At 46.0% G+C, this 13,845-nt stretch overlaps 1 protein-coding gene across 7 annotated transcripts in view; it reads left to right on the top strand.

Annotated features, from left to right (window-relative positions):
- PAK6 (p21 (RAC1) activated kinase 6) overlaps positions 1–12,866 on the top strand; it is a 35,715-nt gene extending 22,849 nt beyond the window's left edge. For all 7 annotated transcript variants that reach the window (XM_065838942.2, XM_071808697.1, XM_071808698.1 and 4 more), the window contains 7 exons: positions 2,837–3,454; positions 5,826–6,317; positions 6,554–6,687; positions 7,643–7,769; positions 7,961–8,086; positions 8,733–8,867; positions 10,808–12,866. In XM_065838942.2, the coding sequence (XP_065695014.1) occupies positions 2,837–3,454; positions 5,826–6,317; positions 6,554–6,687; positions 7,643–7,769; positions 7,961–8,086; positions 8,733–8,867; positions 10,808–10,975 (1,800 nt within the window). In that variant the 3' untranslated portion in view covers positions 10,976–12,866. The remainder of the gene's footprint in view (positions 1–2,836; positions 3,455–5,825; positions 6,318–6,553; positions 6,688–7,642; positions 7,770–7,960; positions 8,087–8,732; positions 8,868–10,807) is intronic.
- Positions 12,867–13,845: the final 979 nt, after the last annotated feature.

The raw sequence follows: 13,845 nt of genomic DNA, 5'->3' as shown, positions 1-13,845 counted from the left end.
GGATGGATGTTGATTTCAGCATCTGGGGACTGTGTGCTCCTCAGTACCCGCAGAGACCTGCAGCGTGAAGAGGCAGATCCGCGCTGACCTCTTGGAGACGGCAGTGGAGGATGGTGACAGAACTATTGTGTTTAAATTCTTTCTAGGGGCCTAAGAACTGAAAGGTAAATTGTAAGGTAGAGATGTTACTATTATACTTGGATTTTTAGGAGGGACATAAAATAGTTGTCTGTCTGATTAATATGTTCAGCTTTTGTGTACAGATGCTTAAAACATGGGGACTAAATGGGACTGAGTTTTAATATAATGCAAGTATTAATGCAAAATCAAACCAGCACTTTAAAAGGTACATCAGGATCTTTGAGTAGAATGCTGATTTAGAAAGGAAGAACAAGTAAAAGAAAAAGGGAGGAGGTGTTGTCTTCTATTTTATGGTGTCCTGAATATGCTTTGAGGTCCAAAATGCAGTAGGAGATAGGACCACAATCCAGAGAAGAGAGAAAACGTGTAATAAGAGACCAACTTGGTTAGATCGGGAGCTCTCTAATGAGCTTAAGCTGCAGGAGGATTGCTCAGAAGGGTGGAAAATGGGTCAAGTTATAAAGGGCAAATAGAAAAGAAATGTATGTAGGGATAAAACTGGAAGAGCAAGGCACAAAGAGAGATGTTGTTCTCAAAGAACACAAAGGGCACCAAGGAGACATCATCAGTACACTACGGAGTAGAAGGATGAAGGAAAGAATTTGTTGGCTACTCATTGTGGAAGGAAGTTAATAACAGATGACACTGAGAATTCTGAAGTGTTTAATGACTTTTCCTCAGTCTTCATTGAAAAGGTTAACTGTGATCAGTGGGCTAACACAATTAACCCAAGCATGAAGAGATAAGAATGCAGGCTAGATTAAGAACAGAACATGAACAGAAATGAGACTTCTTAGATAAGTTACATATTTTCAAGTCAGCTGGGCCTAATGAAATTCAAGGAATTGCAGATCAGTCAGACTAATTTCAATTCCCAGAAAGAGACTGGAACAAATAAGCAGCTAATCTATTTGTGCGCACTTCCTAGGAGATAGCAGGGTAATAGGCAGCAGCCAGCATGGGTTTATCACAAACAAATCATGTCAGGCAACCCGATTTCTGTCAATCCCAGAGTATCCCGCTATGGCTCAGGGCAAACCGAGAGCTCTGGGCTCCGTCTGAGTGCAGGCAGGCGCGGGACACTGGACCTGCAGCATTCCCACAGCAAACTGAGCAAGTTCTCACATTTTGGGAAAAGTATACTCAAAACGAGAACTCGGGCTGTGGCGGCTGCGATAGAATGTGAGCAGGAGGAGAGCGTGGAGGGATCCTGCCAAGCGCTCTGGGACATGGGTGTGCGGGTTACAGCCGTCCCTGCTCAGCCTCACTGGGGAACTGGTGCGTTCCTGAGGTGTGCTGGGACGTGTGACGTTTCTAATGGATGGGGTAGAATGGACAGAAGGCTCTTCCCACCCCACTGGCAGATTTCAAAGACTGAGTTTCTGACCGTTTACTTTTGGTATCTTTTTCCCGTATTGAGTTTGGTACAAAACCGATGGGGCCAGGTTGAGGCATTAGTGTCCTCAGCAGGTTGGTTGTTAATACTGGCCAGCAGCTGGGGCTGTGGAGGAAGGTGCGTTGATGTGGTGGGGGAGCTGTTTTGCTACAATAGGACCAAAGAGCAGAATTTCCTGCTGCAAGTGATGATGTGTATGCAATGACAGGAGCCAGATTGTCCTTTCTTCACCTTGTTTGACAAAATCTTTCTATTCTGTCTTTCATACTTGGACACTGAGCAAACTGGGTGCTTGTTTTGCGTGCTGTGGTGGCATTCTGGCGTACTGGAGCTGCTGTTTCGCACCAGCTAAATATTAGGCTCAGTGTCATTAAAATTCAGCATCTTTGGAAGATCCCTGGAGTTCCGCTAGCAAACAGGAGATTGCCATCACTCCAGGGAAGGATTTTCCTCAGACAGAGATTCATGGAACTGTAGGAGTGATCCTGTGCTGTGAATTTCTGTGAAGAAATGAGACATTTTGGTTCCCGGCACTGAAGAAGCTTCTGTAAGCTTTTTGGTTCTGGAATAAACAAGGTAGAGCACTACAGAATACACAGCTTCGAGTGTCCTGTGTGTATAGTGCTGTTGCTCTTTTGGATGGGAGCCTTGTTCTTCCTTGTTTGCTTACAAGGCAGTTGGGAGCTGTTGTGACCCTTTGTTCATCGTTTTTAATTATAATAGCTTGGCAGAGCAGAGGAGGGATGCAGTGTTGGAACAGTGTGGTCTTCACTGGTCAGAATTAAGATGCATTAGCAAATATTGTAGAGAATCAGACTAAGGGAGGCGGATTACAACACTCTTGAGAGGGGTGCAGGGGAGAGATGAACCTTGACTTGGAATAGAAAGGTGATTTTTCCAGGTAGAGCTTGGGGCATGCTGCAACTACTGAGAAATGATACTTTCAGGAGCTTGTTGAGCCTAAGTTGGTGATGTGGTGGAGCACAACTTGAGCACAAGAGAGTCAGGAGCGCTGAAAACATCCTGGTTTTGCTAGAATGTCCTTCAGAATGTGAGTGCAGCAGAACTGACTGTTCTGGCTGAAAGCACTGCCGCCTCCGACAGAAGGATGGAACCCAGTGATTCCTTTTTTTTGTCTTCAGTGAAGGACAATTAAAAAAAAGACAGGAAAAAAAGATAAATGTTTATTTCTAACTTTCCTCAGTGATCTTTGGCTAGGCAAAGTCTAACCTTTGCAAGATAAACTGAGCCTTAATTTTTACAACTCCAACTTTTCCCCCCCTTCCTTTTACTTGGCAGACGGTGGTGAGGGGCAGCACCGTGGAAGTGGAAGGCTACATCTCCGGGATACTCAACGACATCCAGAAGCTTTCTGCCATCAGTTCCAACACTCTGAGGGGAAGGAGCCCCACTAGCAGGAGGAGAGCTCAGTCCCTTGGGCTCCTGGGGGAGGACAGACCCCCAGATATGTATCTCCAGAGCCCTGAAGCAGACTGGGCAGACAAATATGGAAACTACCTCAATTGCAACGGTGGGACCAAGGTGACCCGGAGGCAAACAATGTGGCCAGATTATAAACCCCGCTTGGAAGGACAGTCTCATCCCAACGGGATGGTAACGAAAGCACAATCCCTCGGGCCGTCAGAGTTCCAGGACGCTGGTGGCAGCAGCCTCCAGCGTGTCTCTGGTTTGCAGCACATGCCAACTCTACCAGCGGATAGCGAGAAGACGGGATTAAAGAGCTCGGAAGAGTGCTGGCCTCAGCCTTGTCTCGCACGACAAGCAAACTCCAGGCCCTCAGGGGAGGGCAGCCCTAGCTCCAAATCAAGGGAGAACAGCTTGAAGAGGCGGCTGTTACGCAGCGTGTTCCCTTCATCCAGCAGCTCAAACAAGTCAGGCCCTTCCCTGCAGATAAAGGTATAGTTTATTCAGTATTTTTGTGAGTGCAGTGTTGACTTTACAGTTCCAGAGGTTACTTACACAGCGGAACAAATTTAATTGCAAACATCATGCAACCATCTGTTATTATATGATTAATGCTGGAATCAAAATAGTCCTGGAAGGGGGATTGTGTAGTCCGCCTAAGCTTCACAGAATGCACTGCTAGGCGGAGCTCAAAATGGCAGCCAGATCTATGTGAGAAAGTCTTGTTAGGGGAGCTGTGCCCGCCGGAGTGCAGCTGGGAAGGAGGGAGGGGGCTTACTCGGTTTTGCCCTTGTATAGTAGTAGAGGCACAACTGACACTCCTTTCTCCAGCAAGAGTGTCTTTGCCAGGCCTCGGCACTTTCGCAGGGAGGACGGTGGTTACCAGTCAGATGGTGTGCGTGCGTGGATGTGCTTGAACTGGACCTGCTTGAGACAGAGGAGTCAGAAAGACCTGAAGGTTACCCAGTCCATCTCTACCATCGATGGCCGCTGTTTATCTGAGCTACTCTTAACGGCCTCCAATGAGTCAAACCTTTGACTCCCTTACGAATGGAGATGATGACGTGTAACTGTGATGTGTAAGAAACACACAATTGCAGATGAACTGCACAGGGGATATAATGGGCTGAGAACAGGGAGGCTGGGTACCTTGACAGGCTCCTGTAGTCACCATGGGAAGGTCGGGTGCTCTTTCAGCCTAATGTGGGGGGCAGGAATGGGAGAACCAGTGACATCTCCAAATGTCCAGAGACTGAAAACGTGGAGAGGGGGCTGCCAAATTACAGAAGCAGGAAATAATCCTTAAGCACAGTTAGACAAACATGTGTGAGCTTGCGTGCATCTTGTGTGCCCTTTTGCATGCTCTAGGTTATATAAGACTTTTTTTTTTTCTTTCTCTTGAGACAAAACAAGAGTTGGGAAATAAATACTTGGTTGTCGTGAGCGTGTCTCTGCGGGCATGCAGGGGTGGAGCTGGTAAATGAGGAGGAAGTGACTTCTGACAGGCAGTTTGTGTTCGCGCCCTCCTGCACCCAGTGCCAGGAGCTGCTAAATCATCTCCTCAGAGCTGCTGCGTGTGAAAATGAACTGTGTGCGTGTAGGGCTCATGCAGATTCTACTGTTGACAAAAATTCTTGATTAAATTAAACTGTATACAATTACTTTCTGTCTGAGACGGAGAAAATTAGTGCTTTTTTAAACATTCCTCTCTTGGCAGTTTTCAATTCCCATACCCATATTATTAACTTTATTAATAATCTGTCTGAATTGTGAGAGAGAAAATGCTTATTCCTTTGAAGTTCTTATTTTGCCCTATAACATAAATGATTGACTTGCTCTTTCTGAAGTTGCTACTTTGTCGGATCCACTATTGTTTTACATATAACCAAGTATTTAATGTATTTGATACCTAACGTGCTAGATGATGTTGAATTTGAATTAGTCAGCATCTCCTGGGCGAGTATTAGTACGTCAAGATTTATCCTTTATGGGAGACCTATGTGTGGTGCGAGCATGGGAATTATGTATCCTGCAGCCATGTTGCTGCAGGCTGTGATCTTCCTACATCTCCTAAACCAAACAGGGTTGGGCTGCTTGGTACTTGAGTGGGAGGTCTCCGAAAGCCTCGAGTGTTTTGGGAAAGAGCAACTGCTAATTGAGATTCATCGTAGGTCAGTGTGGAGCCAGTCTGGGGGCTGGGGGCTCTGTGCAGCGGGGTCTCAGGCACAGCTGGCCCGGTCCAGGGTGCTTTTCCCCAAACAGAATGCGAATTCTGCATCTGACTGACAGGAAAGCTCCGCAGGTACCAGCGGAGAGGGCAGGGGGAGTTTTCAGTAGGCAGAGTGTAATTACCCAAAGGGAATTAGGCCAAGACATCAAAGTGATTTATAGCTTTGGCATGAATCCTCTTTCCTTTTATATATAGGAAGATCAGAAGCACAGAGGGATAAAGGATTTTCAAATTCTCTGCAACACAGGTTGCCCCTGAGTTTTGGTGGCAAGGCTGGAATGCTTTTTAGCAGCTGGGGTTTTTTTCTGTGGGTTTTGGTGTTTGTAGGGTTTGTTGTTGTTGTTTTGAATTATTTTTAAAGCATGTGCTTTAAAAGGTCCTTTTGCAACTGCCTCCATTTGGAGGTCCTTCAAGCACAGCACCCATCCTGTAACTGATTGTTGAAAATGTGCAGCCACGCGGCTTCTCCTGGTCATGCAGCACACGTCGGGTATAACGTGTAACTCCAGTCTGCTACAAAATGTACTAGACCGGGGTGGCATAACACGCAACTGATTCCCAGCACTTCTTTCTTCTTGTTAATCTAACCATCACTTTTTCTTTCTTCCACTTTCACATTTGTTCTTCCTGCAGCCGACTGCTTTCTTCAGGCCGCAGCAGTGGGGTTCACCGTGCAGTCCTGCAGCCAAAGCCCAGTCTCTTCCACCAGACCAGCCTGCATCCGATTTCCCCAGGATGATCTCAGAAGCTGGGACCCCCCAGAAGTCCCCAACAGTGGAGAAAGCGGTTGCAGTGCCACCGGGCAGGCCCTCACCGGCAGGGTCGCCCAGGAACCACCAGACTCAGACTAGTTCTAGCAACCTTCACCTTCCCCAGGACTCCTCTGTGAAAGGGCAGCTGGCCAGTGAGGACCCGGTGGTTGTGACCCATGAGCAGTTCAAAGCTGCCCTCAGGATGGTGGTGGATCAGGGGGATCCCCGGACATTGCTGGAGAATTACGTAAAGATTGGCGAAGGGTCCACAGGTATTGTCTGTATTGCTCGAGAGAAGCACTCGGGGCGGCAGGTGGCAGTGAAAATGATGGATCTGAGAAAGCAGCAGCGCCGGGAGCTCCTTTTTAATGAGGTGAGTAAATGACAAGAGGTGGAGATCTACTGTCCGCTGAAAAGCCATGGTAAAAAGAAGGGAAGAGGAGGAGATGTTCCTTTTAATAGAATTCTGCTAGTACCAAGAAGAAAAATGCCTGGGGGGATGGAGGCTATTGGGTTGTGCTCACAGGGTTGTGCGTACTTGCTTTGTTGGATAAGATTAAGTGTCATTAGTGATTTTGTAGGGGTCGATTGTCCACTGTGTTTTTACAGGTGGTGATCATGAGGGACTATCAACACGTCAACGTGGTGGAGATGTACAAGAGCTATCTGGTGGGAGAGGAGCTCTGGGTGCTGATGGAGTTCCTGCAGGGAGGAGCCCTCACAGACATCGTGTCTCAAATCAGGTACAAAGCAAAATCCAAAACGCCGATGCTTGTGTGCCCACCTGGCGGGCAAGAGCAATAGAGGGGAGATTTCTGGGAGGAATAGGTTCCCTCTGAGATCTTGTGACTGCAGTGCCCTGAAACTATTATGCTTTATAACTGTCATAAATTTGAAGCATGTGACAATACTTCCGATGTAGAAGTGAACTAATTTATAGTACTGATCCCTTTAGATACTCACTCTTCATCTGCTTGATGACCTTCCTTGTAAAAGACAGTACTCGTGAAAAGTATTGTTTGCTGCATATGTTGTATTCTGGCCAGGAAGCTCATTGAACAAGTATTAAAGAGCATGCAGAAATAGTTTTCAGTGGTACAACCTTAGAGAGGTTGAATTTGTGGCTCATTCCTCTGGAGGAGCGCAGCAGAGCCTTGAGATCTGGACTCCTTCCCAAACTTCATTGCCTAAAGATAGCAACTATTGGACACTCTCCTAAATTTGTTTTCTTATCCACACCACTTCATGTTCACTAATGCCCAAAATGTTCCTGTAGGGCAAAGCGCTTATTCTGCAATGGGCTCTGGAGTCGCACTCACGAGGTGTTCTGGTGACGCGGTTGTGCCCATCGTGTTGTGCCCATCGTGTCGTGCCCCTGAGCCCCTTCTCCTGCCTGGCAGTCCTGCGAGGCTGGTGACTGGCACAGGGACCGCCAATGAACCAACAAAGTCTGTAGGATTTAAAATGCAATTTCTCTGTATTAGACTTATGAAAACTTAAAATTGCTACCCATCAAAACAAAAATATTTTCAACAGTAAAAGACAGTCATAGAAGAACAGTAAAAATTAACTAGTGATGGTCATAGGGAACCAAACTATGTATCTGCAGTTCAACACTGGAATTGCACTGTGCCTTTAAAGCGGACCCGTGAATGAGCACCGTCCACTGCGCTTAAACTGCTGTGTCTTTAATTTCAGGCTAAATGAAGAGCAAATCGCAACAGTGTGTGAGTCAGTGCTGCAGGCTCTGTCCTATCTTCACTCTCAGGGGGTCATTCACCGGGACATTAAGAGCGACTCCATTCTGTTGACGCTGGATGGAAGGGTACGGTTCTGAGACAAATTGTTTCCTGTCGTCTGCTGCTGCAGACTTAGTCTGTCTCCTTATTTCCTTTCTGTTCACAATCTCATTTGTACCTCGTCCCCTTACTCCCTTTGTCTTCATCGTTGGTGTTTGTTTCCCTCCATGTTGTTTAAAAATTATTTGTAAGGTTGGTTGCTTTTCTCTTTGTACAGGTCAAACTCTCAGATTTTGGCTTCTGTGCTCAGATCAGTAAAGATGTACCTAAAAGAAAGTCCCTCGTAGGTACTCCCTACTGGATGGCTCCAGAAGTTATTGCAAGGATACCGTACACCACCGAGGTGAGGACCCACTTCCCTAGTATCAGAGGAGGTAGCAAATAATATTCTAATGTGTCCCAGGAAAATAACTACTGGCTAGGCTCTATTTAAAATATAAATGCAACTATGACTACAGATTTGATTGTGATTATATTAATATTTCCTAAACCAGTAGAAAACCAGGTTATTCTGCTTTCCGAGAACAAGGTGTAAACTTAATCTATTCTTACAGCTGAAGCTTGGCATAGGCTTGGATCTGCTGTGGAGCAGACAGATGTTAGCAAGGAGCGGCCTGTGACATGATACGGATCAGTAAATCAATCAGTGCCATGGAGGGAGGGGAAGAGAGGAGGGAAGGCACAGATGGGAGCTCTGAAATTAGGGGCAGGTGGCAGCAGACTGATGAGTTTTGTTTACCAACCAACCAGGTGTAGCACAAGCAGCTACTTGCAGACCTTCGCATGTTGCAACACCGGAGTGGCTCAGCCCTAGGTGCAAAGCTGTCTTTGGAAAACTGCCGGATGGGTCCAATAGCATCCAGTGGGTTAATGTTTTACTGTCTCGGTAATGTTTGTCATGGGTGGGCTGTTGCAGTCTGTGTGAAAGCAGCAGAGCAAGGACCTGTTGCTCTGAACTGTGTGTTTTGATGTGATGTTGGCTCCCACAGGTGGACATCTGGTCTCTGGGGATCATGGTGATAGAGATGGTGGATGGAGAACCCCCCTATTTTAGTGATTCTCCGGTCCAGGCAATGAAGAGGCTCCGTGACAGCCCTCCTCCCAAACTGAAAAACTTCCACAGGGTGAGCATATCGGCAAACACTCGTGAAGCTGGTGATTATGCTGGGGAAGCATCCATATCAGCCGTTCCCAGTAAAGCTGTTTGTGACAGGGATCTTGCCAGGCCATGTTTCCTGGGGAGCTCTTGGCCCTGGTGCCTCAGTGGCTGTGAGCTGCTGCCAACAGCTACTGGTGGGTTTGGGAAATAGCCCTCATGATGTGGGGTCGCTGGGGCACACACTGATAAAGCACATCACAGCTGCTTCAGGTGCACTCAACTGCCAGGGTCTTGCTGATGTCGATAGAGTAGCTCATCTCTAGGGAAGTAACCTGGAGGATCTTTGCTCTTGAGAGTTTCCAGCTTCACAGCATTCAGGTCTGCGAAGACTGTGTCATGTTCGGAGCAGGAGTGCTCAGTACAGACAGTAGCTTCGGGAGACAATGCAGCTGCTTTGAAGATGAACTCGGCTTCATGGTTTCCTGTGACAAAGTAGCAGTGACATAAGAAATACCATGATTACCTTTTAGTCCCCACTTAGAGCAGTCCTCCTTTCATTTCAGCCCAAGCCTCTGAGATCAAACAGTTCCTGAGTTATCCAGACTTTCAAATTAATCAGAATATCTGCAGCTGCTAAAACTGAATTATTTAACAGAGTAGACTGCTGAACTAACAGCATATACTCCAACATCAACAGCTGCTCTTTCCTCTTTGCCTTCACAACACTAATTAAAATGTCGATGGCACATTCTGGACCCAGTGCTTTCACTCGTGAGGAGGTGTAAAGCCAGTTCTGCTCTGGACCGCACACCTTGCTTGGTGAGACAACCCTGCCTGGTTTTCATGGGCTGTGGAAGTCAGAGCTGTTTATGGTCTTGCTCTGCTTTGTACTGGGAAGCAAACCAGTTTCCAGCAGACCTCTAGATTGCAGAGCTCAGCACCAGCTCGGATCCAGCGCTCCATTCCAGTGACAGTTAATGGTTTGCTGGGGTCACTTACTGGAGTATGGGCTGCGCCAGGTTAAACAGGCAGCACCCGGGATCATCTCTGCTGTTTTTCTAAAGCACGATGAGGTTTATTGACCCAGAGTGATAAAGGCTGGATCCTGGCACTCGTACGTAGCTGTCTTGTGCCTTCTTCCTCCAGCAATGACAGCGAAGGCATTCAGAGCATTCATGAAATAAGCAGTAGCTCAGTGCGAACAGTATTTTGTGATCTGCTTCTAAGTTAACCAGAGCTGGGAAAATGCCCCCAATCTAAAATGGATGTAATTAGCGGCATTAAAATAAAGACATATATGCCAAGTTAATTTTTTATTCAGGTTTAATGATGCAGAGGATTACCGCCAGCAAGAGATGTGCGGGGCCTTTAAGTGGTCCTTGGGTCTGGCTTCTCAACAGGCTTTTACGTATCCTTTAAAGGACAAACCTGCTGGGGACATTGAACTTCCCAGTATGCTGTTCTGCAGCTTCTCCATCTTCTTGTACTTGGCAGCATCAGGTTGCCAGACTCCCCAAACCCATTGGGAATACTATTTAACTACTTTTTCCACAGTCTGTGGCCAGGAAAAAAATAAATGGATCAACCCTTCCCACCCAAGTGATGTTCCTTGGGTGGCAGGAATTCTGTTGAATTTTTGAGCTGTAATGCAGAAAAGATTAAATAACAAAACAGGAAGCAACATCAACTTAGATGGAAGAGCACGGCAGGCAGTCTTGTCTTAATTTGTTGTGCCCCATTAAAAAGAAAACCACCTGTGTGTCAATAAATGTTGTGTTGTGACAGAAAGTTTTTACCCTGGCATGAAAAGCATGCTCTTCTGTGTTCCATTTCTGTGCAAAAGCAGGGTTGCAGACTTGAAATGTGCAGGATCCCTTTTAACCAAAGCTACCTCGGCAGCTGTTGTCGCATGAAGTGTTGCCTGGTTCCTTTGCGGGGTTGACTTGGTTGGTTGCTTTTCCACAGACCTCCCCGGTTCTGAGGGACTTCTTGGAAAGGATGTTGACTCGGGATCCGCTAGAAAGAGCAACGGCACAAGAACTTCTGGATCACCCCTTTTTGCTCCAGACAGGACTTCCAGAGTGCCTGGTGCCCCTTATCCAGCAATACAGGAAGCGTACATCCACCTGCTGATTTTACATGAGGGGAAATGCTAGGAAAAAATAATGTTTATTAAAACCAATATAATCATGAGACAAGGCAGTCTCATCCTGTGAATGGTGCTTGGAACTTGTCAGCGATCTTCTTAGAGGATGAATGTGAATACTGTCCTTGCAGTCTCAGCCTTTGTGGCTTCTCTTTTGCTGAAGACAATCAACATGTACTAGATCCAAATAAGAGCGAGTATGTCTGGAGAACAATGAGGTGTTTCATGACTTGCGGATCACTTCTTCTGAAAATGGCATTTTAAAGCGGAGTCTGAAGTTGTGTATCTGAATGTCTGCAGGTTCCTGCAAACCTTGGCTGCTGACTACTGAACTGGAACTATGTTTCCCAATTAGAAATGTGATCTTTGTTTCATTAGTCGTACACTGGAGTCTTGAGCTGACTCAAATGTACATTTTGGGGCACAGACCCCTTTAAACTCTCAAATGATGCACAAAGACTTGACAATTTTTTCCTCTGAGACTTTTTCACAGATGATCTTTATTTCCTTCAGTTCGACATGGACCTAGAAAACTGCCTATATTTGCCCAGGGAGCAGATGTGATATGTATATATTTGTTTCTAAATGGCTTTCTTGCATCAACGTGCTTCTCTTTTGCTGAGGAATATGTACGGTTTAGTGGTCAATCTTGAATCCATTTCACGATCTTAAACTTTTGAAGGGGGAACCCTTGGATAAAGGCCTCAAAACGGACTCTGGGAAGACACATCTTGTTGCCGCCAGGATCTTGCGGTTGAAACTTCGCAATATGCAACATCTCCCTTGCCGGCTGGAGCAGAGAGTCTGTGAGAGCTTGTTCCTGTGTTTAGTTTCCAGGCACCTTTCTTTCCAAGCCCTTTCTCCCAGGAGAGGCTGAGAAACGCTGCCCTGAGACAGTTGTTTGGTAGCACTTCAGAAATGCTCTGGGACGCTGAATGAAAAGGTTTCGGCTGTCCTGCACATCCCAGGAGCGGTTTTTGTGTTTGTGTGAAGCGGTTTGTTGAGCCTCCATCTCCCCTGCTTGTTGCTGCAGGATGTGGGGAGAAGATAAACTTTTGGTGTTTGTTTTGTTATCGGTATTCCCTTCCCCACCATCCCTTTGATACATTCCAGAGGTTCCTGGTTGTCCAAGCAGCTCTTTTGGTTATTTTAAATTGATTTAGATATTTTGTATGATACACTTTTTGATCAGTGAGGTGGTCAAGGTAATTGGACTCTAGGTCAGGATGTAACATTGTACAGTGCTGGTGTGTATTGTTGTGAGGTCTCAAGAATTTAATCTTACATGTGAAACTGGAATCCTATTTTGAAACTTCAGATAGAAATTTATTGGAATTTAAGTTATTCTTGGGACAGTCCTACTGTCTCTGAAACTAAACTCATAGTTGCATTTTTTTCAGAAGATGTGAATAATCTCTATCCTCTGCTATTTACTCAGTTACAGATCCTGCTTCAAAAGTGAAGCCACAGTTGATTACTTGAAGTAATTTGGGATGGAATGAATGTGCACTGCTGCCAGCCACCCGGATGGCGGGCGCCTGGGTGGGCCCTGCAGAGCAGGGTGAGACGAGCACCCCCGCGGTGGTTCCTCTGCGCTCTCACCCGCTGGAGGCTGAGATCGCCCTCTGACACCGGCTGTCCACGCGCGGGGCTGCTGAGGCTGCTTGAAATGAGCTCATTTAGCTCCTCCTTAGCTGCACTGGAAAACTTTTGATGTAAAAAGTTTCTGTATTCCAGATTTATTGCTTTTTTTTTTTAATGCAAAAGAGCAGGGCTTTGAAAAGATTTATAAATTGAAACAAAAGATCCTGCTCATCTGTAGTTGTGAATCCTTTGCACTTGTGTTTTAAATTAAAGTAGATCTTGATTTATTCATAATCCTCTTGCGGTGCTGAGATGCTTTAAAATGTCTGTTTCTTGGCGACAGAGGTAACAGGTTTAACATTTAACATCCTTTTATACTTCAGCCTAAGTCCAACTAAACACAGTGAGGGAAGGCCCTTGAAAGATTGCATTGAAGTATCTTACAAAATTTAAAAAACTCATTACCCTTTTTGTAAAGAATGCAGAAAGTATCCATCTTCCTGTCCAGTACAGAATTAAATAGCTGATTCTTGTGTTTCTCTCTTTGCAGTTTGTGCATGGCGTATCACCAATTAGCTGCTCCATTGTGTAGATGAGTGTGGAATGAAATCTAAATCCTAAGGTAAACTTAGATGAGTTGGGAGACCGAAGCTGTGTCTCCAGGACCAGGAAGAGGCAGCCAGGCTGCAGAGCTGTAAGCAGAGCAGGTTTGTAATTTGCATTCGCGAGGGAGATTTTGTGTATGCTGAGTGATACCTGAGTACATAACAAATTGTAGCCTCTTCTCTGAAGAGCTCCTCGCCTACTCCCTGGGTAATTATGCTTTGAGATGTTGTTTTCTCTGAATATCTTTTTGTTTATGCTTTCAACGAGGTTACACTTCTGTCTCAGGGTTTTTTCTTGTTTTGTGTCATGTTTCACCTGAATCCTTCCCTTTCATTTTTCCTTCCTGTCAGCATTGCTGGTATGGAGTCTGTTCCTGCTGCCGCAGCCCTGGCAATCAGCATGCAGCAGCCCTTTGAAGATGGCAAGTTGAATTTATATGAACAATTTGCTGAATCAAACGGGGAGCCTGTGACTGCTGTCACCTCCCAATCGCACTTGGTTATATGTAATGGTGCCTGTCCTCCTCAGACAGGGCTCTGCACCATCAAATGCAGCAGCGTATTGTCCCATTTGTTTCAGAATGGGACAAACCTTTCTCTGGAGGCCCCTGTCTTTTAATCAGTGGTTACAGAAGGACCTTAGATCAAATGAGGCTCACGATTTTAAA

Source organism: Patagioenas fasciata, chromosome 5 (genome assembly GCF_037038585.1).
Source record: "Patagioenas fasciata isolate bPatFas1 chromosome 5, bPatFas1.hap1, whole genome shotgun sequence".
Taxonomy (NCBI): Eukaryota; Metazoa; Chordata; class Aves; order Columbiformes; family Columbidae; genus Patagioenas; species Patagioenas fasciata.
The sequence above is the reverse complement of the archived record's forward strand: the minus strand, read 5'-3'. Positions and strand labels throughout refer to the sequence as shown.